The sequence below is a fragment of the Fonsecaea nubica genome, assembly GCF_001646965.1.
Source record: "Fonsecaea nubica strain CBS 269.64 chromosome Unknown Scaff4, whole genome shotgun sequence".
NCBI classification, from domain to species: domain Eukaryota; kingdom Fungi; phylum Ascomycota; class Eurotiomycetes; order Chaetothyriales; family Herpotrichiellaceae; genus Fonsecaea; species Fonsecaea nubica.
In genome coordinates, this window is record NW_019173677.1 from 455,112 (window position 1) to 481,329 (window position 26,218).

Genomic DNA, 26,218 nt, shown 5'->3' on the forward strand with positions numbered 1-26,218 from the left:
AAACATTGCCAGTCAGGTAAGTAGCCCTATCCGATGTCTTCTAAGCTTGCTTGTTGCCCCTTCACTTGGCTCGTATCACTTTACCCATGACGACCCGATATTGACCTTCGCATCCCCCTGTGACGCGTCTCATTCACCTCTCCTGCCCCCATCGACACCATCCATGTTCTTGCGTCAACGCGCAACCATCGCCCACCCTGCCCATCACGAGATATCGGGCCCTGATGAGCGACATTGATTCTGAATCGGATGTGTCCACCTGCACGATGGCTGCGCGCACTGTTGGACCAAGGCTGATGACTCTCGTTGCTATAGCCAATGGATGACCGAACCTCATTCGAGCCATGAACCCTTGGCTGACCGACACCTCCTCGAATCCAAACAATCATGTTGGCTTTGGAGGCCCAATGGATGCTGGCATGTCTTTCCTGCAACCTCCTCAGACGATAAATCCCGCCCAATTTCAGAATCCCGCATTCCTCAATGGCGCCGCCCGAACCACCTCACCCGCCTTTCACAACCCCATCTACCAGACGAACCCGGTGATACCTTCCAAAAGAGCAAGAGAAGATAGCTTGGTCACCTCACCGCGCCAGGCGCCTGGCGGCTTGCCTGGTTCGCGATCACAGACTCCAGGACAAGTCCCCTTTACCGGGTTCAATCCTCAAGCCAACGGTGTACCGGCCATTTCAAATGCTCCCACACCGTTTGGGCATCTCCAAGCTGCATCTAATGCCTCTCCATCTCCTACCATACAACAGCTGAGCCATTTCGCCTCAACCCAGGGCAATCAACGCGTCGCGACGACGTCTCCCAGTCCGTTTTCTCCTCAACATGGTCCTCCTCACGCTTCTCCCGCTCCTTCAGACCATGCGAGTCGCGTTGGCACGCCCCATGACAATCCTCAAAACTTCATGCCAAATGGCGTTTTTGCGCCAGGGTTCAGTCAACCTCAGTTCGGTCAGAATATGAACAACGGGATGCCACCGGTCGGGATGAACCCCCAAATGAACATTGCGGCGCAACACCCAACTATGGCTGCAGCTCAGAGAAACTATCAAATGCATCTCCAGGCCCAAGCGCGTCAAATGCAGGCCCAAGTACAAGCTCAAGGCCGTGGCATGAACGGTACGCCAGCCAATCCTAACCAACCGGGTACCAACCCACAGTTACCGCAAGGAGCGTCAGCGGCATTTCACCCTGCCAGGCCAAACAATCCCGAAGATTTCATAAGGGGTCTGCAACAATTCATGGCCGCACGTAACCGCCAGGTTGATCTGAATCCGGTGATATGCGGTCGGCAACTGCCCTTGTTGCGGCTATACGCAGCTGTGGTGAAAAACGGAGGCTCACAAAGGATTTCGAAACTAAACCAGTGGGCTGCGGTTGCGCACCAGTTTGGCTTTCCCCCGCCACAACAGATGCAAGCAGCTCAAGAGCTCCAGGCGTACTGGATGAACAATCTAGCCCCGTATGAAGCTGCATGGCAGCTGTCGCAGCAGAAGCAAAAGATGGCAGCCCAAGCGGCGATACAACCCCCAACTCAAATGTCACCTCCGCGCGATCAACCTCAAGACCCTACCCACCAGAGAAGTGCGTCTGCCAACACACCAGTCGCCCAACCGCCGCAGCACCCTACCGCAAATGGATTTATGCAACCTCCACACGCTCAAGCGCCACAAGATCTTACTTCGGCTGTTCAACACCGATCGAGCGCATCACGACAGTTCGATCCTCAACAGATTGCTGCAATCCAGAGCCAGGTACAGGGTCAAACGCCCCAGAAGCGACCTCAGACGAGTGGGGGAAAGATCCCAGAACCCGAACCGGACACGAGCAAGCCTTTATCAAAGCCGATTGAAGATCCTTTCAAGCCTGATGTTCTCCCTCCCAGCAGATTCCATGGGCCAGTCAACGTGGAAGAAATGTTCATCATCGGCCAACATATTGCGGAATCCAAACCCTTTGTGCCCTCTATCCGAGAGTTGGGTGTAATTGACATCCATGCTTTGACGATGGCTATCAAGTCAGGAATGCACGCAGAAACCCGGGTAGCACTGGACACGCTTGTTACCCTTTCAATGGAATCTGCGTTGCCACTGGCATTGAGCGAATGCGATGATCTTGTTGACACCCTACTGGACTGTGCTCAGGACCAGGTCGCTTTCCTCAGCGAACACGCCACCGAAGTCTCGGACGAAATGTTCCTCACCTCATACGAAGATCTCGTCCGGGCCTGTCGCATCGAGAACGAGTCTTTGCAGGATGCCCCCGAGTTTGGAACGGTCGCCTATGATCTTGAAAGAGCCGCGGATCGCCTGATTTGTATCACCACCCTGTTACGCAATTTTTCCTTCTACGAAGCCAACTTCCTCCCACTGGGTCAACCTGAGGTTGTCAAGTTACTGAGCACAGTGATTCGATATCTTGGCACCACGGAAATGTTCCTGCGACACAACAGAAACACTCTGGATTTCATGAAAGACGCGGTCATCTACTTTAGTAACTTGTCGACCTTGCTTCAGCTTCCTGGGAAGGAAGAAGCCCTTTGTGTCCTGCATTTCCTTCTTGCGTTCGCACCCACCCCACCACCTACCTCAAGCTCTGCTACCAAGGTCTCTTTCGTCCCATACACGCCCGCTCTACACAAATATATGCCTTCCGCTGTCGATAGCCTCGCCAAGCTTCTGGCGCGAGACGAACCGAATCGGACATACTACAAGGCCATCTTCGCTACCGATGCGCACTCGAGCCCTCCGTACGAGCTATTGACGAGGGCATTTGGACTCGCTATTTCTTCAATACCAGCAAACTCAAGCCATACTAGGACACTCATCGAAGCACGGAAACCTTTCCTCCTGCAGGGAATGTTAGCTGCAGAGATCTTGGCGGGTCTTGCTCCGGGCTCAGATCATCCATTGGCGCGCTCATGGCTAGAGTCAGACGATGGTTTTGCAGGCAATCTTCTACGGTTGGTTGGTTTACTGAGTGCGGACCGGTCGACTCAGACCGCTCCCAGACACCCACCACCAAATAGCCGAAATAACGCCTTTGAACCCGACGCCAATGGCTATGGGGCAATCGCAAATCGTGCTATCGCCGTATTGAAGACTCTGGTGCAAAAAGCTCGAAGAACTGACGAAAGCGGCTCTACAATCGTACCGTTGGGCATTATGCCGAGCAAAGAGTCCTTGCTGGGAGCAATGATACAGAAAGATATTGATCCCGGCATTCTGCGACAACTTTGTGTTTATGCTGGTTTAGAGGATTAGCGCAATGAGCATTGGATGGCATGCGCGCCATTGGGCCGATGTCCGGGATTTTGAGCATACCCTATTGCATTCATTGAGCATGTGCAAATAAGATTTGGAGGACAAGAACAAGATGTGCTATGACGCGAACTTCCTTTGGGCTCGACTTGAGGGCCTTTTTGTACCTCCAAATGATAGTTACAATGGTTGGGTACTGAAGAGATGCCTACTCCTCTCCAAAAAGAGATGGAACGGCACAAAATATGTGTACTTAGTCTTCAACTTGATTCTATTAAAGAAGCTGTTTGACTTGAGCTTAGAGCAAGGCAAAGGAAAAAAGGCATTGCCTTTTAGGCTGCTACTTCTATAATCTCGTACCGCGCCTGGGTTGAGCTGTATACGTTTGTGACACTGGCGAGAAGGAAATCTAAACCACCAAGCATGAAACAATTGATTTTGTTAGTGATACACGCATAAATACATGCCAGCAATTTTCTGCTTCACTCTTCGGGAACTTGATATCTCTCAAGATCAGGGTTCCCTTTCATGCATCCCCCGTCAATGTAGAGTAGATCGCAAAATAGACTTTTGGTTCTTGCGATTGCTTGCTGTTGTCCCATCAGTGCCTGATAGAGCTCATTGCGCCATATTTGAACTCCCAGGGCCATGGGATGCGGTGTCAGGTGCAGAGGCTCGGCGAGGCCAGTTGGTTGTTCCCCCCTTGCACCATCGTCGCCGCCGTCGCGTTCCGGAACATGAGACATCGTATGGTGCTCGCATGGCCATATGGCCCCGGACACTTGTCACCGTGGCCATTTTGTGCTCTTCACCCATGGCTTGTTTCAAAACCCATTTGCTTCTGCCCACCGCTTGATCTCTGGACCTCTCCAACCCCTCACAACCACATGCCTCGTCGTCCAGTTGATCACAACGTTGGGCTTCTTCCGTCCCCGCACGTCGGTGATGTATTCTTCCAACCCCAAAGCGGTGCGCACAGCGTTTGCTAGCCCCTGTAAATCGCCCTTGATTTTGCGGATCGTGGTGATGTGTTTGGAGCCGCCAGATTTGGAGGTTTGGTAGATTGGGAGGTTTTTGGATGGGGTGCGCACGACTAGGTACGGAAGTGGGGAGAGGGTGGGTGTTAGATTATGGTTCTGGATTTGACTCTTGAGGGAATACGGATGTTGGGGAGGCATTTGCCGTTGCTCCTGTTCCTGCTGCTGTGGTTGTTGTAACTGCGAGTGAGTCGCTGAAGAAGTTGGGGTTGGATACATTTTGGCAGCTCGATTTTCGCTGTCCTGTCCTGTTGGTTGCGAATTATGTTAGTGAGTGTTCAGACAGGGAAAGTTTCAAGACGACTCTCCTGCTGCAATGACATACTTTCTTTCCGGATGGCTGCTTTTTGTCTTCGATGTAGCTTGTCCAGAGTGGTGATTTTTGCGTACTTCTCCCTGGGCATCCATTCTGACTTCCACCTGACCTGACACAGAGGCTTTTGTGGATGGAGCATGGCCCGTAGAAGTAGAGTTGAAGGGGGCTTCATCGTCATGTCCGATAGCGCAAACAATTGGGAAGCGCTGTGCACCTTGGAAGCAAATTATTGAGGCGAGGACATTGGACGTGATGCACATGTGAGGTGCAAGGCTGTCAACGCCAAGACTAATGTTGAACTGTCTTGGCATTGACGCCGCTTTTTCTTTCCCCATTTAAAGCTAACGCCTTTTGGATTAGCGTGACGCCGCTCGATTCAATTTCACAGGCGCACCACCAATATTCAAAATGTTCTCACAGGTCCACAATCTCCCAAAGGGCCATCCTGAGCACGAAGACAATCAAGATATACCTGGATATATCTTCTGCATCTCACTCCCGCCGACTCCGCCTCCTTCTCCTCCGCCTTCAACAGACCTCCTAACGCCCGAGAATTTGGAAATTGTGGTAGAATTCAACGACGCCCTTTACATAGGGTACGAACCGCGACCCAGATTCACGATGGCGCACCTCGAGGACCCAACCGGCGAATATGCCTTTTTGGCGAAACTCATTCAGCACATGGACCGACATCTCATCTTTCCCTTACTTGAACACAAGCTGGGGTCAGAAGATATCTCACAAGAGCGTTACGATGACCTCAAACAGGCCATATTCAACCTCCTCAGTGACACGAACATGATCGACTACGTCGGCAATCTCTACAAGGAAATTCACAAGACAGACGCGACTCCTGCAGACTACGCGAAGAAAAGAGAGGAAGTGTTGAATCAACTGGCAAAGTACCAGGAGGAATCTGCGCACCTGACCAATTTGCTGAACGACGAGTCAGTTACATCTCAACTCCGAAGTGACAAAGTCGCCAACCTGAAATTTCTTGAAGAGCAACACGGAGTTACGCAGCAGATGGTAGACAACCTCTATGATTTTGGCAGATTCCGTTACCAGTGCGGTCTTTACCCGGAAGCCGCTGACTTGCTCTACCGCTTCCGTGTCCTCTCCACCGACAATGAAAAAGTGGTCAAGGCCACGTGGGGCAAGCTGGTCTGTGAAATTCTGGGAGAAGAATGGGAAAACGCCCTTGAAGAAGTGGAAAAGGTCAAGGAACACATTGAGACACGTCTGTTCAACAGCCCCCGCGCACAACTTACCGCTCGTGAAGCCCTTGTGCACTATGCTCTTTTCCCCTTCTTCAACTACGAACCCGCCCGCGAAAAGTTGACCGAAATGTTCTTCTCCCCACCATACATCTCTTCTATCCAAACTGTTTGTCCCTGGATCCTGCGTTACCTCACAGCAGCAGTCATCACCAACCGCGCCCGCATGAACAACTCTCACAACTACCAGAAACAACTGAAGGATCTTGTCAGAGTGGTTAAGCAGGAAGTCTACGAATATCAGGACCCCGTGACGGAATTTGTCAAGGCCCTATATGTCGACTTCGATTTCGAAGGTGCACAGAAAAAGTTGTCGGAAGCTGAGGCAATCTTGAGAGGAGATTTCTTCTTGGGGAGCTCAACAGATGCTTTCATGGAGAGTGCCCGACATCTCATCTCGGAAAGCTATTGCAAGATCCACCAGAGAATCGATATCCAGTGAGTGACCACGTCTTTGCACCAACTCAAATACTGACTCCCGTGGCCCAGGGACCTCTCTACCCGTCTTGGACTTTCCCCCAGTGAAGGCGAGAAATGGATTGTTAACCTCATCCGCGACACAAAAGTTGACGCTAAAATCGATTACCAGGCTGGAACAGTAGTCATGAACCACCCCCCACAAAGTGTTTACCAACAGGTCATTGAGAAGACGAAGGGCGCATTCTTCCGCACACAGGTGTTGAGTGCTGCTGTAGCGAAATGAACGGACACTGATGGAATCAATGCGCGCAAAGAGAATTTCTGTTGAATAGCTGGATCAAACAAAACGACAAGAAGATCAAGACAATCGACAACAATGTTTTACGGAGTAATAGTCCGTTCCAACCCAGCAGTCTGAACTGCCCGCCAGCTGCAAAAAGGGACGCAAAATGTCGTCACATGAAGGAGCTCGAAGAGCTCGATCCGAGGAAGCGAAGAACAGTGAACAGAAGCATGAGTGACGGAGAAGCTGTTGGCAGACAACATTGAGCTGAGGGCAGAGTACCAAAGCAAAAGCAAGGAAAAAGTGACGTGCATTCGAGAGAGAAGCAGAAGAAAAAAAAAGGGATGATACCCACGAGCATGACATGGCATGGCATTGAGTGATGACAGGTTTTGAGGGACTGGAACGGGACCCCCCTTTTTTTGAGCTGCGAACCAAGCACAACTAGCTAGGTCGCTAGCTAGCTGGTTGATGAACAGGGGCTGCAGGGATTGAAGAGCTCACACATGTGCTTTTACTTACTGGGATGGGCCAGCAAAGCGTCTCCTGCTGTATGCATGTAGGTAGCATGGCGTCAAGTGGCAGTAGCTGCCAGAAGAAGAAAACAAACAGGAGAAAGCGTCACCAAGATGCCCATTTTCCACCAAGCTATGTTTTTTTTTCATTGTGCTATCGCTGTTGTCTCTCCTTGCCCTTCATCTTCATCTCCTCCTCGGCCACCAAGCCCCGAACCTCTTCTTCGTCCATCCACTCGCGGACACTGTTCATGACCGTCTCCAAGCTCTGGCCGCCGCCCAGCACGCCGTCCAGGTCGCTACTCTCGACGCCACATCTGTGGTCGGTGACCCGGTTCTGGGAAAAGTTGTACGTGCGGATCTTGTCCTCTCTGCCCGTGCGGGCGACGCCGCCCATGGCCGCGCGGCGCATGTTGATGATCTCGGCCTCGCGCTGCTCGCGGCGCATTTGGGCAAGCTTGGCCCGCAACACCGCCCAGGCCTTTTCGCGGTTTTTGTGCTGGGAGCGCGAGTCTTGCATCGCCACGACGGTCCCCGTTGGCAGATGGGTCAGTCGCACGGCCGAGTCGGTTTTGTTGACATGCTGGCCGCCCGCGCCTCTCGCGCGCATCGTCTCCGATCTCACCTCCGCCGGCGAGATGTAGTAGTCCGAGTTCGGGTCGTCGTAATTCAAGCCCTCCGCATTGGCCGATGAGTCTGGCAGGTTGGGCAGCACAAGCACCGAGACCGCACTGGTGTGTGTGCGACCTTTCTTCTCCGTCGCGGGGACACGCTGCACGCGATGGACTCCGGCCTCTGTCCTCAATACATCGTATGATCCGGGATGATTGACTTCCAGTAGCGCGTCCGTCAATCCCGCCTCGTGAGTCGAATCATCTGGTGAATAGCTCGCCAGTGTTACGGGCCATCTCTTTCGCGCACAGAAGTCGGTGTACATGTTCAACAGGGACTGGGCGAATAGGGAAGCCTCGGAGCCCCCTGCGCCCGGGTGGATTTCGATCAGACAAGGCATGGAAGCGAAGGGATGAGGCGGGATGAGCGACCTCTTCAGATTTGAGGCCAGCAGCTGCAAAGACGCAGTAGTGGCTTGGATGTCTGTCTCTGCGAGAGAACGAAGCTCAGCGTCGGAAGAAGGGTCATGCAGGAGAGCGTTGAGTTCTTCGAGAGACTAATCCCCAATACATTGTCAATATATAGATCTGCGACATCCGACCGTGATGAAAGGGTATATTTACATTCTGTGCATCATCCCACTCCTTCAACGCCGTGGAGACGGGGCCCAACTCCCCGATCCTCTTCGCGACGGCTACATCATAATTCTCCGCATTGGCCGCGGCCAGCTGCTGGTGTTCGGCGGCGACAGTCCTTGCGCGCTGGAGAAGAACCGGCGATAATTCCGGCCCATTCACAAGAGGTAACGTCGATTCTGGGAGAGAAGTCAGTCACTTAGACATCCGAAAGGTGCAGCGATCTCGCTCGCAATATGGAAAGACATGTTAACGTACGTGAACGCTGGAAGCGGACTGGAAGACGAGGGGGAGTAGTTCTAGCTACCGTGCGCAGCAAAGGTCCAATGCATGTTGAGCATAGCCGCCACCGCGAGCCACTACTCAACATGCCTTGGAACAACGGGGGTAGGAGGAAGGGATACAGTCTTCAGCTAGAATAGTCAACGGTCGTCGGAGACCTGGCGGAGACCTGTGTAACACTCCAAAAAGTTCAATGCAAGAACCTAACACAAACGTGTACGCGGAAGGTATCCCGACCCAATCAGGCCTGTTAGAGACCTCAGCTTTACACTCCGCCTCAGCCTTCTGCAGCTTTCTATATCAGGTATAACACACTTGGAGATTACAGCAGTAAATCATCTCGTATTCAACTCTGGCAACATTGTCTCTATGGCACTCCATATAAGCAAGACTTCAAAACAAGCAAGAGGTATCTGTAGCCCCCATCATTTCTCTCGTGCCTCTCTCTCGATGCCCTGGTTCCGGTTTCATCTTTCGTTGAAAACGCCGTGGAATGTGTGTATGTATGCGTCAGTTTTGGATTTCATGCCTTCGTCACTTGAATGCGGAGTCCCGGTGATATCGACCATTCTGTACAATTTTGAACGCCGGTCGTACTTCGTTATTATGTGTGACAACGTGTTTTGCCATCCGTCGTTATTCCCCAGAAACCTCTCACGAGCGAAAAGCCCATATTGACTTCAGCCCGGTCTCATCAAGTCCGGCAATCTCCCTTTTCTGTCCTGTCAAATCACCATTACTTCTGTCGCGCAGAGGCACCAGTCGAGGTGACTGACCTGACCAGTTCGGTGTCTTGTCGTCGCCGTCCATTGGGAAGAATACTCCTTCGACCTCCTCATCGATCTTCTTAGAACTCAGACCTGGGCTGGAAATCCCGCGATCAAATCGTCCAATAGGCGCCGATGAATGTCTGAGACCACTCGGCTGCACTCTCAATCCATTCAATTCGCCAGAGTCAACTCGATTGAGCTGCATCCGAGCCATCGCTTGAGATATACCAGATATTTGTACGTTCGGAGTTGACGATTCGTTCGGCATCCACGAGCCACGAAGAGGTGACCCAACATGGCCAAAGCTGGACGGGCCGATGCTTTCGGCTGCCTTTTTCTCCCTTTGTTCAGCCCACAGAGCACTGAATCTGGAAGGACTTCCTGCTGGTGGGGATCCAACTTTGCTAGAAGTTCCACTTGGGATCGCTAGGGCATGCACATGATCCTTGGAGCCGTGCTCTTGATCCGCCCTTGAAGTGCGGCGCATCTTCTCCTGTGGAGTAAGTAATTCATCGTGCAAACTGTTAGGAAGCAGGTCTGTCTCTGCCCCCATTCCTTCCTCCCACTCATAAGGAAGATGTGAGCGCGGAACACTCGCCGACAGTCCTCTCGTTTTGACGGTTCGTTGGGAATGCATAATTCTCTGGCCAATGGACTCTTCTGCATTCTGCGGCGAAAGGCCTAGAGGTGACACATTTCTCAAATTGGACCCTAGATTGGCGTTTCGGACATTGACGATCGATTCTGGTGGACTTCCAAGTTGTCTAGACAGCGAAGAAGAGGCCGGAGATCGCATGCCAAACTTGTCTGGGACAGATTGACCTAGAGGTCCGTACTTCGCTATGTGGGAAACTCCATTAGCGTCAAATGATTGTGGTAGAGGTGCATTAAGAGCTGTCCTAAGGTTTTCGACTGGTGATTTGGGAAATTGGTAGTCATTGGGAGGGGAACCAAACTGAGATGTCGGAGGTGAGTTGAGACCTGAATCGAGGGCCGAGGGTGGTTGATATTGGTTGTACCGGTCCTGAAATGCGTCTGTTTCGTCACTGTCCATCAATGGAAAAGCTTGACCCTGAAAGTAGTCTGGGCCGAAAGGCGGTTGATTGAGCATGGAATCTCCCGCGCTCGGATCTTGACTTGGGAATGATGCCTGTTCAGTTCGATTTGCGTAGTTGAAATTCCGTCCTGCCATGGCGAAGCCGGCATCGAGGTCTGCTCGATTGACTCGTCGTCCGTCAGGGAGATAGTGGGCAAGTGCACATTTGGCGCCAAACTTGCAATTACCCTGTACATGTTAGATTCTGACCTATGATGACTTCTGTAGACACTCGTACCTTCATAAAATATTTGCAAGGCGCTTGCTGGGTCATGGGATCGAGGGAATGAGAAAAAGGGCATGCATTCCCCGCCTGACATGCACCTTGACGGAAGAATTTACATGGGACGTGTTTGGTATCTTGCGACGTGTCAGCATACGTGTATTCTTTCGGGAACAAACATATTCACTCTTGCTTGACGTGGTCGGAGGACTTCTGGCCATATCAAATAACGGCTGGCCCTGTGAAACACTGCTCTTTCTGTCCGCGCCATTTCCAAATGGCGTTGACCCTGGTACTGGAACAGCCTTCTCACCGTTGCCGCCGCCGAAGCCATTGCGCTGTCTGCTCGGTCCGTGCATCATAGACGCAGGGTGTTGAGGGGTGCTCTTTGAATGTCCTCGATTCATGGTTCCGTACTGATCATGCTCATTCCAGGCCGCAGGGGGTTCTGAAGTCAATCGAGGGAGGGCAGTGCTCATGATGTGTACAGGTCACAGAGGGTGTAGTGTGTGTGCCCAGCGCAGGTAGAAGCGTGGAAGGGTTCCTGTGCACTGAAGACGTGGTCAGGCTACCCCGGGGGGATTGGTATGCTGTGTGATCGCGAGTTGTGCCACAAGTCATGCGGCACCTGGACCGCGCAGACTCGGGACGAAAGCACACTCTCCACGTGTTCGGCCGACCAGCGTGGGGGTGATGCAGGACGATAACGTGTACGTCAGAGCGGAGCGTGTGATGGAGTGGGATCGAGTGGTGTGGGAGGAAATGGCGACAACGAGATTCAGAATTTGTAATCGTGGTAGGAGACGGCAGAGAAGCGACGTAGAGGTAAGGCGGTAGATATGGTCTTTATCAATGAGGGATCACGGTCGGTGGGCAGAGCAAGTGTCTCTTGGTCACTAGTTGCGTGGTGGGGCGCGGGCGCGCAGTTACGGTTAAGAAAGGGCGGAGAGAGAAGATTCAGCCTGGCCTGGAGTGCCTGGCTGGCGTGCTTGGGTCAGGAGTCAGAGTGGCACGTCGTTGTCAGGCTCCGAGGATGAGCAAATCTGCCAAGATCTGTAACTGGCTTAGTGGGGCGCGTCCCGCCAAACCTTCCTACAGGCACGTGATATGGAATTTCTCCCGCTTCCCAGGGCTGCCAGCCATGCTCTTCTATATATCTTTTCTCGTCACTGGAGTCTAGAATATGGCAACTCGCATTGAATTACCGTTCTTGTACCACACCAGGACCATCTTGCGCGTCTCAAACAGAGCTTGTCGCTCTCGTTCGCGATTTGCGTCGTCTCAGGCGGGTTCAGATGCCGTCGAAGATGGCAACCCTCCCCTTTCCCCGGACGAGGAGTCGTTCCTCAAGGCCAAAGCCCGAAGCGTCTCTTGGTCTCCCATAGCGCCTAGATCTACCTCCAAGAACGCCGAAACAACGATCAGTTCTACCATCACCGCGAGCGAGCGGAGGGCCTTTGAGACGATACTGCGGTTTGCCCCTAAACAAACCGAACCGGCATCTCCCAAGCGACGCTCACGTTATGCCGAAGCCGCCGACACCGACATTGAGAATATACTCAAGATATTCACCTCTTCTCTGCGTGGTCATCACTCACAGGGGGTTGGGTCTAACCTTGCCCCCAAGCTCGATGGCGATGGCGTGCATCAGGTAGCCCGGACAGAGCGACCCGACCAACAACCGCCAACAGAACAATATGACCCAGAGTTAGGAGACCAGATAGGTCGAGACGCCAAAACTGACTGCGGAGAAAGTCTCTCCACTTCAATTCAAAGGGAGGCAACAACCACTGCCGAAATGACAGAATACTCGACGGCACAAGTCGACATACATTCAGCACCACCAGTCCCAGAGGAAGGCCCTATTCCCGAGCTACGACAAGGAGATATCCTGGAACAATCACTCGCCGAGACCGCCATTCCGTCTCACCCGTTCAGCCAACTCGAAGAATCCATCCAACAGGCCGTTCGTGACCACATGCACTCTATATCCCGAGCTCTTCAGGACGCAGCATATTCGAAGGCCAAGAGAGGCGACATCGCCATGTGGGAGGTTTGCGAGTCTCGGATCTTTTCCATAGCCACGGACTTACAGCCAAGTTCTCATCGACCACGGACTGGCAAGGAGGAGACGCCGAGATACGGGGGCCTGCGAAAGTTTACATTCTCGCGAGGAAAGTCGGACGATCCTCGCCAAATGATCGAAGCCGCGGAAAGAGAGCTACGGCTTTCCTCTTCTATCTCTGGCACCCGTGGCACGGAAGAAACCACGAATGAAAACTCGTCGACACCTTCTCCCGCCCAGCTCGCCATCCTCCAGCACACGTACCCGGCCTCCATCCTCCTCGCCCTCAGGTTGTACATGAACTTCTATCCCTCGTCGCCCTACGCACTGCTCCTCCTGCCGCGGATCCGCTCTCTAGGCACCACGTCGTACGTGCTCGGCGCCAGTCCCCAGTTCTACAACTCGTTGATGTCCCTGGTCTGGCTGACGCGCAGTTCCTTGAGGGAGTTGGATGAGTTGCTCTCAGAGATGGAGAGGGGTGGAGTCGAGATGGACGAGGGGACATACTCGGTCCTAGGAGGGATTGAAGAGGAAAGGGCCCTGGAGATGGCGAGGGAAAAGGCCAAGGAAAAGGAAAAAGGCGACGAACCGATCGGTGGTGGTAGTCGCGGTGCTGCCTGGTGGAAGAGACAGGAACAGATGCTCTGGTTCCCGAGGATCTTGGATTGGTTGGACATTGTGGCGGGAAGGCTAGCAGCTAGGGAGAGGTTAGTCTGAGGTGTCTCAACTAAGGTTTCTTTGCATTGACTGACATGCGATCGGCCGCGTTCAAACTCTCTTGAAGTGAGACATCGACTCCTGAAATGCTCTCCGCTCTTCGTCTGGATTCTTTGTCTGGTCGTAATACTGTACCATTCTGCCACTCCAACTTTGAGCTAGAACGCTAGTGAGCGAGAAATGTTAGGTTGCAGACATGAGGTCGCCGTTGCTGCCCTAACCATTACCTCCCAGCTTATATCAAAAGAACGGAGAGTTTCCCTCCTTTTGTAGCTTCTTGGATGAAGGATCAGTTGTCAACTAACAGCAGCTGGCAATGCCAATTGCACTGGTACTAAAAGATCATTGTTTCTTGTACATGGTTTGGTATCTAGCGACGTCAAAAAGATCATAAAATCCTGCTGCATCTGTCGTCAAAGCTCGTGCCCGTCGTCGTCCACGTAACTGCGATCCCCAGTTTTTCCTCTCCGCCGTGAAGAAGAACTCATTAATTCAAACAACCGGCTTTTGGCCGGACCATCGCGGCTGCTGGACATTGGCCGCCGAGCATCTTCAACCATATCAACTGCATCAGTTGATGAATTCGTCGAGTCTGTCATTGTTCGGGTCTCTGCTGCCCGTTGAGGGTAGGGAATCCGTCTTTCCCACGCTGATGTTGAGCTAGATGGTGTCGTATCGCCTTCTCCAACAGTTGGAGAGAGTTCAATATTCTTGTATTCTACATCTGCCACGGTGTCTGCCGTTTGGGGAAGAGCCGTGATCTCATTGTCCCTCTGTGATCTTCGTAAGGTCACTTCGAAAGTATTGTTAGGCGCCATAGGATTTTGCTGGTCTGATACAAGCCGTTGCCAGGTATGTTCCGACCTTTCGTCGGGCCGTTCAGCTTGCTCCGCAGCCTTCAGGCATTCTTTGCTTCTTTGCGAAAGCCTCACGCACACCGCATGAAATGCTTGCACAGCCTCGTCGTCAGTTGCTTCGCTAATGTTTTCAGGAGCATGCGTAACCCAGAGGTCGATGAGCTGTGCCATCAGCTTTGCATGGTCCAGAAGGAATGGAAGGCTGGGGAGGCCCTCGCGGGACAGGGCTGGAAGTCGGCCTCGTATCTGATTTGGCGCAGCATATTGAGGCTCAAGTTTAGCCGAAGCAATCTGGGAGGAGCTGACGGAACATATCTCGTCGATGTAGGCTCTGAACTGATTCGTTGACGCCGCCAAAAACTTGTTCATGGGTTCCATCCAAGGCTCTTTGGTGCCGAATCGTGCCAAGTTTGCAAGAACATTGAGTGATTTTGCAATCAATGTAAAAGTCCTCTTCGTGCGGTCAGGGGGCAAATCTAGACAATATTAGCATAAGCCGAGAAGGATGACCAGTAAAGCTTACCCTGGATTAAGCCGAAGAGTTTCGGATTCAAAATTGCAGGACAAAAGAAACGAAGGAACAGAAAACCGGAGACGCTCGTGTACTTGACCGTCCGAATAAAAGAGCCATATCGGTCCTCTGCACAAGACCGGACGTGGCGGAAAACGACGCGCAAATCCATTGGACACTGAGCCGCGGAGGCATAGATCGACTTCCAAATTTCACTGGTGAGAAACAACAAGTTGGCCCAGTTCCTGTCGAGCTGATCTGGCGACCGGACTCTGCTGGGATCGACTTCGCAGTCAGGATCTTTTTCGATGATCTTGCGCAATTTTTCACCCAAGACATCCTCCATATAGTCTCTTCCCAGTCTGCGCATGTGAGCATCTAGTGCCTTGGTGACGAGGGAATTGCCCCGGAAAAGTAAATTGGCCTCCATTGTAGCTGATCGACTGAGGTCACGGACTAGCATTTCTCTCTGCTCGGCCGACTCGTACGAATCATTGGAGTGGATGCGGCCACTGAAGCGCATTCGCATTGGGGGTGTATCTTTGTAGATGCCGTCAATTTCTTCCTCCACAAGGTTGTTAATCCAGTCAGTGGCAGTGCCCGACGCCTGGAATATGTCCAGAAGGATGTCCGACAATTGTCGAAGATCGGGTCCCAGGAGATGAGCGATTTGTGTTGTCAAGCCATTCGTGTAGTTTTGCAAAAGAGTGGCAAATTCTTCGTACTCGGACTCCATCAGAATAACCGTCTCGTCCAGCGTAAATCGAGCCAGAAGCGTGCCAACGGAACGATCGCTGTTGTCCAACAAAGGCCACCACTTGTCGATAGTGCCACTACGTTCCAATTCATCGATCGAGACGTCCACCCTCCCATAGATCGGATCGTGGGACGAGATCTCCAAGCCGCCGAGGCCGGAAAGGTAGCCAGCATCCGCCGAGATATCGTAGAGGCTATCAGCGACCATCGTCCATTCTTTCTCTGCAGGATTTCCGAGCTTGACTGCGATGGTAATCTTGGACAAAGCTGCGGGAATGTCTGGTAAATTGAACTCTTCCGCCCAAAAGGCCGAAGAAATCGTCTGCTTGGTTGAGGTCCGGGCCCGCAAGTCCTTGCCCAGCATGATCTCCGCGTATACCCCTTCTTTGCTCTGCTCAACTTTTGCAGATTTCCCCTTTCCCTTGTTGTATTCATAGGTATCCATTGGAGCCGACCGCTGGGTAAACTTTGCCTCGGTTATTTTGATCGAAAGAGATCGCTCTATCCGAAACATGCCCTGCGTAGAGACGTTGTTGCTGTGTTGAGATGGGTACGACAAAGCCTGTGCGTCCTCGGGAGACAATTGTTCTGGGCCATATAACTCCGGCACCGTCAGAGCTCGTAGTAAGACAAACCAGGCTTCGAGTGCGACATTGGATTCTAAGCACAAGACCATGGGTCTCGAAAGCCCGACAGCAGGGGTTTGGACACGATAATGAGGGTAAATCGCAATACAGTGTGGCATCCGCAGCACACTTTCGTCCAGTCGCTGAATTGCACAGCGCGAAAGTTGTGGCAATAATGTCACCGAGAGAACCTGACTGTCGATCTCGCTGAGAAGGCGAAAGGTGCCATTTTCGTGGAGAGCGCAGCTTACTCTACGCCAGAGGTAGTTTTCTTCTGTCATCGACCGACCAAGGCTACCTGGTGAAGATTCAAGCTGAGATCCCGAGGGGAGTGGTCCATCCCACAGTAGCATCTTTCCCACTTTGACGATAGCCGTGGCCTTTGGATTAGTGAGATCAGAAAGTCGCCTTTGCGACACTGCCTTTTTCTCAGCGATTCCAACTGGTTGAGGTTTGGTCATCTTGTTGTGTATTCCCTTCGGTCTTAACGGCTGCCAACACAACAATGCTGCAAGCCATGAGTCAAATGTTTCAGGCACTGGGGGTCGAAGCTGATAACCCGTTCCTGACGATGCAACCAAAACACTGAGATAGGTACTTTGAGATTCATGGTCGTAGTGAGTCCTGACAGTGCATCCCCGCAGATCTGCTATCAGTACCTTAGATTGATTGATCTCGCCTTTAGTTTGGCATACCAGACTGCCAGGCGCGACATTGATAGCACAATAGCCAGAAGCCCATGCCGTTGTATGCAGTGGCCTAAAGAAAAGGATGCCATGCATTCGTCCACAGGTAGTTTTCATGAGATGGAGAATTTTGCCCGAGTCGATATCAAGCAATTTGGGAGACCGAAGACTGCTTGCGCTGGCGCCAAAGGTATCATTTGGGGAAAATGGTCGGCGCGGAGTCTTCGGTGGACCCTGTTGGTCCAAGAGCTCGGGACTCTGTACCACTGAAGGGAACCCAATTGATCCGTGAGCCTCATCAGGAGGGAGGATGGGAAGACCCGTGGCTATGGATCCAAGCCTCTTCCGAGTTTTGGTGATAAAGGACCCAGGCGAGATATCCACGGGGTTTTCATCGTTTGTACTTGTTCTTGTCTGTGCCCTCCGCCTTCTTCGCTCAATCGTGCTCTCTTCCTCAGTATTCGACGCAGATGCGGATGTTTCTCTCCTCCTTTGTGAATGCCGCGTGCGTGTTGGCTGCAGCACCGGCGAGTGGAATTGACTGGCATCGAAAGATTCGGCGCGAGGCGTAATATAATCTGGTGTCACAGCGCGAATAGTAGGGTGTTCTGTCTCTTCAAATATTTTGCCATGCCTATCCCGGGACGAAGCCTGGCGACTGGATCTCCGTTGAATCAGTTGTGATCTGGACCTTGTCTGGGTCACCACGTTTGCCATGTCTTCCCGATCATTCGGTTTCATCGTCTAGAAACCTGACGAGCCTCCTCGCCAATCGGACAATGATGTCAGGCCGAGTCCCAATCACCACTGCCACTATTATATATCAAGACCCGGGTGCGGACTGCGCGCACCAGTCTGTTGCTTCAATTTCCTTCGACGGTCGCCTGCCAGACCGTGGACTGAGCAACCTGGCATTGGCACGGAGAACTCGACAAGAGGAAGTGAGTGTGTGGCTCTTCAGAGAGGAGGATTTGAGACTCAATTAATGAGCTTGCCAGCGTCGCATTGGGTCCAGATCCAACTCGGACGATTCGAAGTGGTGGGACTAGATACAACAGCGACAAAGCCCAGGTTCAGTAATTGCCAAATTCTCATGCGATCAAACAGGACACTGAATACGACGTTACCCGGAGGTCAACGAGACGAACAAACGGCTGGGGAGATGAAACATCGGAGGCATTCAAATAGAGAGAGTCGAGGTGCCGGGGGTAGAATTGCAAAGTGAAAAGCCTTATGCAGGAACGATGTGATACGACGTCCAGGTCAGAGATGTGTGTGGTATTGCCCAGCGCCGAATTGTAGCGATTGGGAGATCATCAGGAGAAAATCTACAGGCCCAGGTGATTTGGCAGTGTGAGAATGGTCAAGTCGTGCAGCTGGTGGTGGGATTGAGAGTGGTGGTGTGGGAGGAAGTGGCACAGTGGCACAGTGGGAAGGGGAAAGGAGGTGCAGGCCGTTTCCAGAGGGCCCAGTGTGGGGTAGGGTGCCCAGTGGGTGCATGCATTTCCTTCAGTTAGCGGGTGCTTAGGATTATTACTTCTGCTGCAGGCATTAGTTTAACTAAACCCTGGCCGCCCGTGACTGCTGGAGCCTGGCCATTCTAGGCTTCGGAGCATGCCTCTTTGGGGCAGGAAAATCTTTTCATGGCCACCACCATCGCCTGTATCAACCTCCCCTATCCTGTTGAGCGCAAGGCAACACCATTCTCTATCTGCGCTACTGGAGTCTGATCCCATGCGGTTCATTGCCAAGTCTCGGGTACTGCAGAATCCATACGAGGTTCACATAAGCCGAGACAAGCATTCAGTGAAATGTAACAGTCAATGTGGGCTCCAATTAACGAATATTCGTAGCTGAAACCCAACGTAGAGATTGGAGCTTGAAGATCGATGTTTGTTCTCAAGCTGGGGAAGTTCCAAGAAAGCGCCAAGACCAAACATGGTCACATGACTATCTAGACAAAGATGGTGACAAATTAGACTTCGCTACTGTTCTTCGCCTCTCGCAAGTGCCTGCGGAGACGACCATCTCACGAATCAACACCTCTTAGTACATTCTTTCATTTTTGTCTCTGCTTGCTAAATCTTTATCGAGGTGACTACGGCGCGCAATATGTCGGACGGTAAGTATTCAGTGGGATCAAGTCCGAATGACCAGCTAACATCACTTCAAGCCGACTTCGATACTGTGCGGCGCCTGCAGGCAGAGCGCAATGCTCAAGCAGCCAGCAAGAAAGGTTCAAAGACCTTCGATCCATCGACTCAACGCACTGACTCATCCACCAAGGCGTCTTTGACTGAAAGTTTTGATACCGTTCTCTACGACCGCAATGGCGCCGACAAGTTTGCCGGATACCATACGTCCCTCCCCGCCGACGGCGAAGATGACGAGATGCCCGACGCAGATAGCAGTCGGAGACTCGTCGGACAATATACAGCGACAAAGGACCAAATGAACGAATTCGCCACTGGAAATGGTGTGGAAGAAGAGGATATCTTACTTGGGCGTGAGAAATCTGCCAGAATAGCAGATCGTGAAACTGATTACCAGAAGAGAAGATTTGATCGTGGTCCTTTAACGCCAACCCGAGCCGATCCCTTTGCTGCAAACAAGCATGCTGGCGTCACGGATGGTGCGACTTACCGCGAGGTCATGCAACTGCAGGACCTGGAGCGCGAGGAAGAACGAGTTAAGAAACTCATTGCCGAGAAACAGTCAAATGGTGACACTGCCGAACACAGACCAACGCTCAAGGAAGAAGCAGATAAGGAGAATGCAGACGCTGGATCTACTGTTGAAGCAACGGGACGCAAGCGGAAGAAGAGGTGGGATGTATCTTCTGAAGCCACTCCCGCTCCTGACGGCGGAGACACGAAGAAGCGCTCGAGGTGGGATCAAGCCCCGGCCCCGGATGGGGCGCCAGTACCAACAAAACGCTCTAGATGGGATCAAGCGCCTGCACTTACATCGGCAACCCCCGTTGGTAATGCCGGCCTGGCCACTCCAATGCATCCTTCACAAATGACACAGGTTAGCTTTGGCACCGATATCACTGGACGAAATGCTCCTTGGTCAGACGAAGAGCTCGACATGATGCTGCCTTCAGAGGGTTACACCATTCTCGAACCACCTCCTGGATATGCTCCGATACGACCTGTCGCCAGAAAAGTGGCCGCAACGCCTGCCACGGCGAGCGGTTCGGCTGGCATAGGGGGTTTCATGATGCAAGAGCCGGAGAATCCAAGGATGCTGGGCAAGCAATTACCCACAGAAATCCCCGGCGTGGGTGACCTCCAGTTCTTCAAAGCTGAGGATATGACTTATTTCGGCAAGCTCGTCGATGGCGCAGATGAAAATGCCCTGTCAGTCGATGAATTGAAAGAGAGAAAAATCATGCGCCTGTTGCTCAAAGTCAAGAATGGCACTCCGCCGATGCGTAAGACTGCGCTCCGACAGTTGACCGACAACGCGCGTCAATTTGGAGCCGGCCCTCTATTTAACCAGATTTTGCCATTATTGATGGAAAAGTCTTTGGAAGATCAGGAACGCCATCTGCTCGTTAAGGTCATCGACCGTGTTCTCTACAAACTCGATGATCTGATCAGACCCTATGTACATAAGATCTTGGTCGTGATTGAGCCTCTCCTCATTGATCAGGACTACTACGCTCGTGTTGAAGGGCGGGAAATCATCTCCAACTTGGCCAAAGCTGCTGGCCTGGCTCATATGATCAGTACAATGCGGCCAGATATCGACCATGTGGATGAATATGTCCGTAACACTACAGCTAGGGCGTTCGCTGTCGTGGCTTCAGCCTTGGGGATTCCGGCACTTCTTCCCTTCTTACGTGCTGTCTGTCGGAGCAAGAAGTCGTGGCAAGCCCGACACACAGGCGTCAAGATCGTGCAGCAAATCCCTATTTTGATGGGTTGCGCTGTATTGCCTCATTTGAAAGGCTTGGTCGATTGCATCGCCGACAACCTAAGTGACGAGCAAGCTAAGGTGAGGACCGTTACTTCTCTGGCAATTGCTGCGCTGGCCGAGGCTGCCAATCCATATGGCATTGAGAGCTTCGATGATATCCTCAATCCTCTTTGGACTGGTGCCCGAAAGCAACGTGGTAAAGGGCTTGCCGGCTTCTTGAAAGCTGTGGGCTATATTATCCCTCTCATGGACGAAGAGTACGCCAACTACTACACCAGCCAGATTATGGAAATTCTGCTTCGAGAATTCGCCTCTCCGGACGAAGAAATGAAGAAGGTGGTACTGAAAGTTGTTTCCCAATGCGCAAGCACCGACGGCGTGACTGCTGCGTACCTTAAGGAACATGTGTTACAAGACTTCTTCAAGAGTTTCTGGGTCCGACGAATGGCACTTGATAAGAGAAATTACCGTCAGGTTGTCGAAACCACGGTTGACCTTGGTCAGAAAGTTGGCGTCAGTGAGATTGTCGAGCGAATTGTGAACAATCTGAAAGATGAGAGCGAGGCCTACCGCAAAATGACTGTGGAAACTATCGAGAAAGTTATCGCTTCCCTAGGCGCTGCGGATATCGGTGAACGACTTGAAGAACGGCTCGTGGACGGCATCCTCCACGCCTTCCAAGAGCAGAGCATTGAGGATATTGTCATGCTTAACGGCTTCGGTACAGTCGTCAACGCCCTAGGGACACGATGTAAACCTTACCTCCCACAAATCGTCAGCACAATCCTCTGGCGATTGAACAATAAATCTGCTACGGTCCGCCAGCAAGCTGCGGATCTCATTTCGCGTATCGCGATGGTTATGAAACAATGTGGTGAAGATGCTCTGATGGGCAAGCTCGGTGTCGTCCTCTATGAGTACCTTGGGGAAGAGTATCCCGAAGTCTTGGGATCTATTCTGGGCGCACTCCGATCCATTGTCACCGTGGTGGGAATCAACCAGATGCAACCACCGATCAAGGACCTTTTGCCGCGTCTAACTCCCATCCTGCGTAATCGCCACGAAAAAGTCCAGGAGAACACGATTGATCTTGTTGGACGTATTGCGGATCGAGGTCCTGAATCCGTCAATGCCAGAGAGTGGATGCGTATATGCTTTGAGCTTTTGGATATGCTGAAGGCACACAAGAAGGGAATTCGTCGAGCTGCCAACAACACTTTCGGGTTTATTGCCAAAGCTATCGGTCCACAGGATGTTCTCGCGACCCTTCTCAACAATCTACGTGTTCAAGAGCGGCAATCTCGCGTTTGTACTGCGGTGGCTATTGGTATTGTCGCCGAAACATGCGCACCTTTCACTGTCTTGCCGGCATTGATGAACGAGTACCGCGTTCCCGAACTCAACGTGCAGAACGGCGTGTTGAAATCGCTGAGTTTTCTATTCGAATATATTGGTGAAATGGCCAAGGACTATGTCTACGCCGTTACGCCTTTATTGGAGGATGCACTCATTGACCGGGATCAAGTCCACCGACAAACCGCAGCTAGTGTGGTCAAACACGTTGCGCTTGGTGTTATGGGTCTTGGGTGTGAAGACGCAATGGTCCATCTCCTGAACCTTCTCTACCCCAACCTATTCGAGACGTCACCGCACGTCATTGATCGGATCATCGAGGCCATTGAGGCAATAAGAATGGCGGTTGGTACCGGCATTGTGATGAACTATGTGTGGGCAGGACTGTTCCATCCAGCGAGGAAAGTTCGCACGCCGTACTGGAGGTTATACAACGATGCATATGTGCACAGCGCAGATGCAATGGTGCCCTATTATCCGAACTTGAAAGAGGATGGCTTACCGAGAGATGAGTTGTATATCATGGTGTAACAATTTGGAGGGCATCGTCGAGTCTACTTTTATGGTAGGGCCAAAGAGCCAGAAACGTGAAAATGCAAAGGAAGTTTCGATCTTGCTTTAACGAAGAGAAAAAGGAAAGCAGTATCTATAGAAAAGGACCATCATCTCGTCATTCATCCCTCACGGACACACGAGAACAACCGACGAGCACCACACCACGAGCTACATATGACTTCTGCCTCTCCGGAACATGTATTCAAACAAATCTTGGACTTTGGCATGAGTATGAGTGGTGTGGGTGAGCACAAGTGTGTTATGATTGCGCCTTGCATGACACTGCACAGACTGCGGAGGACGGACGCACGGACGGTACATATTACATAGATACCTTGTGCCCTAGGTACAATACCCTAGGTACATAGACAGTCCTCACGAAAGGTGATTTGATTCGGCTTTCTGCAATACTCGGTCGCTCCCTCTCTCTCCCTCTCTTTCGCGCTCGCGTTGGTTGACAGTCCCGAATGGAGCGGTAAACAATCAATCCAACTGTGTCGTACCAGCCCAGCCCAGCCCAGCCCAGCCCGCCACAACTACCTAAAAGTATCGCAGCGGATTCGACAGGAATGGACCAGAGTTCCGTCTCCTATGCTCCTTTCTCTGAAATGCAGATTGTCCCCCCCTTGTTCAGTCCCCCTTGGCTGCCTCTGCCCTGCCAGCTTTGGAATTGAGGTGCGCGTTCCTATCTCAGCGAGTCCTTGTCAGCAGGTATGTAAGTGCGATGGATAGCGCATCGTGCCAAGAAAGGAAGAAAGGGCAGAGAGAGCAGGGCTGTCCGGGTTTCCTCCTTTCTATTCTTGGTGAAAGGGTGTCACGGCCTGCCCGACCGTCTAGAGAAATGGTACAGGGACTCGACTTAACATACCGTCGATTGGCCCAGTCCATCAACAGATAAGCAACAACAAAGGGCGGCACCCAGTATAACACCTGTTTCTTTGATCGACGGTATGTGTTAAACACAGCGCTGTGCAAGGAGTTCGCCAACGGGCTGAGCCGGTTCGGTGAGACTGCATATGTGACCACGCCGCGCTGTGGTGGGAGAGCTTTGTGGCCCCAGCAATATACTGGTTCCCTACGCGTCCGCAGAGATATTGTTAACATCCAAGTAATGACAATCCGGCTCTACAGGTGAGCTGATATTCCTTGGGGAACTTACAAGGTCCGGCCCTTGGGAAGGTCTTGGTTGTATTCCATGTTTCAATGTTTAGATGAATGAGTTCGCAGCAACAAGGTTGGTGTTCAGTAGGAGTGGCCATCGCCCACTTCTCCCTTTTATATACCTCTGGTGTAGTTTGACCTCGTCCAGCGACTGCTGGAGATGGGAGGGTTGCTATCACCCACAAGTGGAGAAGGAGCCGAAGAAAATACTCCGTCAGACAAGAGAACCATCGCTCTAATGAAGAGGGATGTCGTTATTCTGTACAAAGTATCTCGAGAGTCAGACCCGGTACTTTTCCCTACTCTTCCCAAGACGTACTTGCATCGAAGACTGTAGTACGATTTCCGACCCACGATGGGGGTGGAGCACGACCTTCGTCTAACGTGAATAGTATTAGTTTCCACTCGGGTATTTCAGGAGAGATTCCACGTACCTTGTTGCGCCACAAGGCCGTGGAGAACGTTGGCCTTTTCACACCGAGATGTGATGAAGCAAGGTGTCTTCTCAGTTGCATAAGACCAGTGTGCCTTGGGTGGGCCACTGGAGGTCAGCAGCGGCCTTACCAAAGTGAATCATAAGAAGCACCCGCTGGAGCATCCCGTCATAACCTTGACGAGGCTCTGGGCCGCCACTTCCAATGAACTCGGCCCATGACATCAATTCTGACTCTACGCCGCCATAGATAGCCACGGCAGCTTGCCACTCTTCTTCCGTTTCTGCCTCCCAGAGACCTGTCCTTACATCGAGGGGCAGAGATTCCACCATAGGGCGGTAGTGGCAATATCCCTTCTGGCTTGTTTCCACTATTCCCTCAACAAGAAGGATATATAGAAAGGTTCTGCGGGCGCTCTCAGCGGTACACCAGGCTTGCCATGCCGACAAGTCGCTACTGAGCGTTCGTGGAAGTATCGTGTGGAAATGCTTTGTCCATGTTGCCCAGAGATCAAGCAGGATCGGCGGTAGTCGGTCTAAGTTCAGAACAAAGGAGAGCACGACAGCCGCCAGCCTGTGAAATGCGGGCAGGAACTCAGTGAATGTCAGCTGTTCGGCTTTGAGAGAAAGTAGATGCTGTTGCATTCTTTTCAAAAAGGCAACATTGAGACCTGGTGAGGCCTCAGAGCCATGGATATCTAGGAGAACCACACTTGCAAAAGTCCGCTTACTGGCCAACAGCAGCTGGCTGTGGATGTAGGGAGTGGTTCTTTGCTGAAACGTGAGCAAGGGGATAAATCGCAGGTAACGCTCGACAACCATCATGAGCGTCTCCTGGTTTGCCATCACCGGGAGCATCTCTTGTCTGTAGGGGGTGAAGGAATGCACGGCAGCTTTGTGGGCCGAAGCGACGGAATCGAAGATGATCGGAGGTAGTGGCTCCCAAGGGCTTTGCGCGGTCGTTTGCGGTGGACAAGAGCTAGCTATCTCGAGATTGGTCACAGGTTCCAAGTCGTAGGTGCAGCGCAGTCCTTTCTCGGCACATCTGGTGCATTGTGGGAGTTGAGGCACGCAACGGCGCTTTGCGATTGTGCAGGAGTGGCATGCTTTCCGAAGGGATGGTGGCATGGGGAATAGCAGGGATATACGAGGAGATGGGATTGATAGGACAGACCAGGATGTCGATTGAGAGTAGTAAGGCGGAGGAAAATTTCCTACCACGAGGAGGTAGGCAGAAAGGTAGTTCATTGGCGTCGACATCTTTACTGAGAGCCTGGGGGAGCTCGGGGCACGTTAGGGCTGATTTAGGTGCCTAGACCCTTGTGTGGCTAGGGAAGTCCCGGACCAAGTGGGTGGGTTTCAGGCTTAAATGCTCCACCTAAGCTGCTACGAGTACACCAGTACTGCCCCTACTCGACGATCGTAGGTAGAAATATCTAGGTAGTCTTGGCCTCGGTGTGGCCATCGTCAGTGCCAGTATTTTCTCTCTGCAAACACATCATGTGCCTGCGAATTTCACTCCCAACTCTCCCCCATGACAAAATCAATGAGCTCCTCCTCTCCGTCTTTCACTTCAGAGCCTCATCTATCCCGACCCGAAATCCTCTCTTCGGGATTAGAAACATGCAGCGGCACCCTGTGATTGTCCCCTTACATGACTTCTCGGGACACCACGCACATGCCCACGCCCCGGTGTGAGCCATTCGATTCGTTGTCGATACGCTGAAGCTCGGATGCGTAGGTCCAGAACCAGGTAGGCGAACAAAGACAAGCCCGACGGCCATGGCAATTGCCTCGCCATATTGTTAAATCATGGTTGGCTAGAGTCTGTCCAAACAT

General features: G+C 52.1%; 8 protein-coding genes across 8 annotated transcripts; 4 read left to right on the forward strand and 4 right to left on the reverse strand.

Annotated features, from left to right (window-relative positions):
* Window positions 1-344: 344 nt before the first annotated feature.
* AYO20_01098 (hypothetical protein) lies at window positions 345-3,272 on the forward strand (the record flags this gene model as incomplete). Its single annotated transcript, XM_022639405.1, has 1 exon — window positions 345-3,272. One exon carries the CDS (start codon window positions 345-347, stop codon window positions 3,270-3,272), a length of 2,928 nt encoding a protein of 975 aa, XP_022504713.1.
* An 821-nt stretch (window positions 3,273-4,093) lies between these two features.
* Window positions 4,094-4,525, reverse strand: AYO20_01099 (hypothetical protein; the record flags this gene model as incomplete). Its single annotated transcript, XM_022639406.1, has 1 exon — window positions 4,094-4,525. The coding sequence occupies one exon, from the start codon at window positions 4,523-4,525 to the stop codon at window positions 4,094-4,096; it is 432 nt and encodes a 143-aa protein (XP_022504714.1).
* Window positions 4,526-5,030: 505 nt separating this feature from the next.
* Window positions 5,031-6,602, forward strand: AYO20_01100 (hypothetical protein; the record flags this gene model as incomplete). Its single annotated transcript, XM_022639407.1, has 2 exons — window positions 5,031-6,337; window positions 6,389-6,602. The coding sequence occupies 2 exons, from the start codon at window positions 5,031-5,033 to the stop codon at window positions 6,600-6,602; spliced, it is 1,521 nt and encodes a 506-aa protein (XP_022504715.1).
* A 669-nt stretch (window positions 6,603-7,271) lies between these two features.
* AYO20_01101 (hypothetical protein) lies at window positions 7,272-11,214 on the reverse strand (the record flags this gene model as incomplete). Its single annotated transcript, XM_022639408.1, has 4 exons — window positions 7,272-8,285; window positions 8,353-8,543; window positions 9,423-10,701; window positions 10,915-11,214. 4 exons carry the CDS (start codon window positions 11,212-11,214, stop codon window positions 7,272-7,274), a joined length of 2,784 nt encoding a protein of 927 aa, XP_022504716.1.
* Window positions 11,215-11,918: 704 nt separating this feature from the next.
* On the forward strand, window positions 11,919-13,517 carry AYO20_01102 (hypothetical protein; the record flags this gene model as incomplete). Its single annotated transcript, XM_022639409.1, has 1 exon — window positions 11,919-13,517. The coding sequence occupies one exon, from the start codon at window positions 11,919-11,921 to the stop codon at window positions 13,515-13,517; it is 1,599 nt and encodes a 532-aa protein (XP_022504717.1).
* A 413-nt stretch (window positions 13,518-13,930) lies between these two features.
* AYO20_01103 (hypothetical protein) lies at window positions 13,931-16,728 on the reverse strand (the record flags this gene model as incomplete). The annotated part of the gene is made up of 2 exons (XM_022639410.1): window positions 13,931-14,850; window positions 14,898-16,728. 2 exons carry the CDS (start codon window positions 16,726-16,728, stop codon window positions 13,931-13,933), a joined length of 2,751 nt encoding a protein of 916 aa, XP_022504718.1.
* Window positions 16,729-19,065: 2,337 nt separating this feature from the next.
* On the forward strand, window positions 19,066-22,761 carry AYO20_01104 (hypothetical protein; the record flags this gene model as incomplete). The annotated part of the gene is made up of 2 exons (XM_022639411.1): window positions 19,066-19,075; window positions 19,127-22,761. 2 exons carry the CDS (start codon window positions 19,066-19,068, stop codon window positions 22,759-22,761), a joined length of 3,645 nt encoding a protein of 1,214 aa, XP_022504719.1.
* A 1,690-nt stretch (window positions 22,762-24,451) lies between these two features.
* On the reverse strand, window positions 24,452-25,507 carry AYO20_01105 (hypothetical protein; the record flags this gene model as incomplete). The annotated part of the gene is made up of 1 exon (XM_022639412.1): window positions 24,452-25,507. One exon carries the CDS (start codon window positions 25,505-25,507, stop codon window positions 24,452-24,454), a length of 1,056 nt encoding a protein of 351 aa, XP_022504720.1.
* Between the last annotated feature and the right edge of the window lie 711 nt (window positions 25,508-26,218).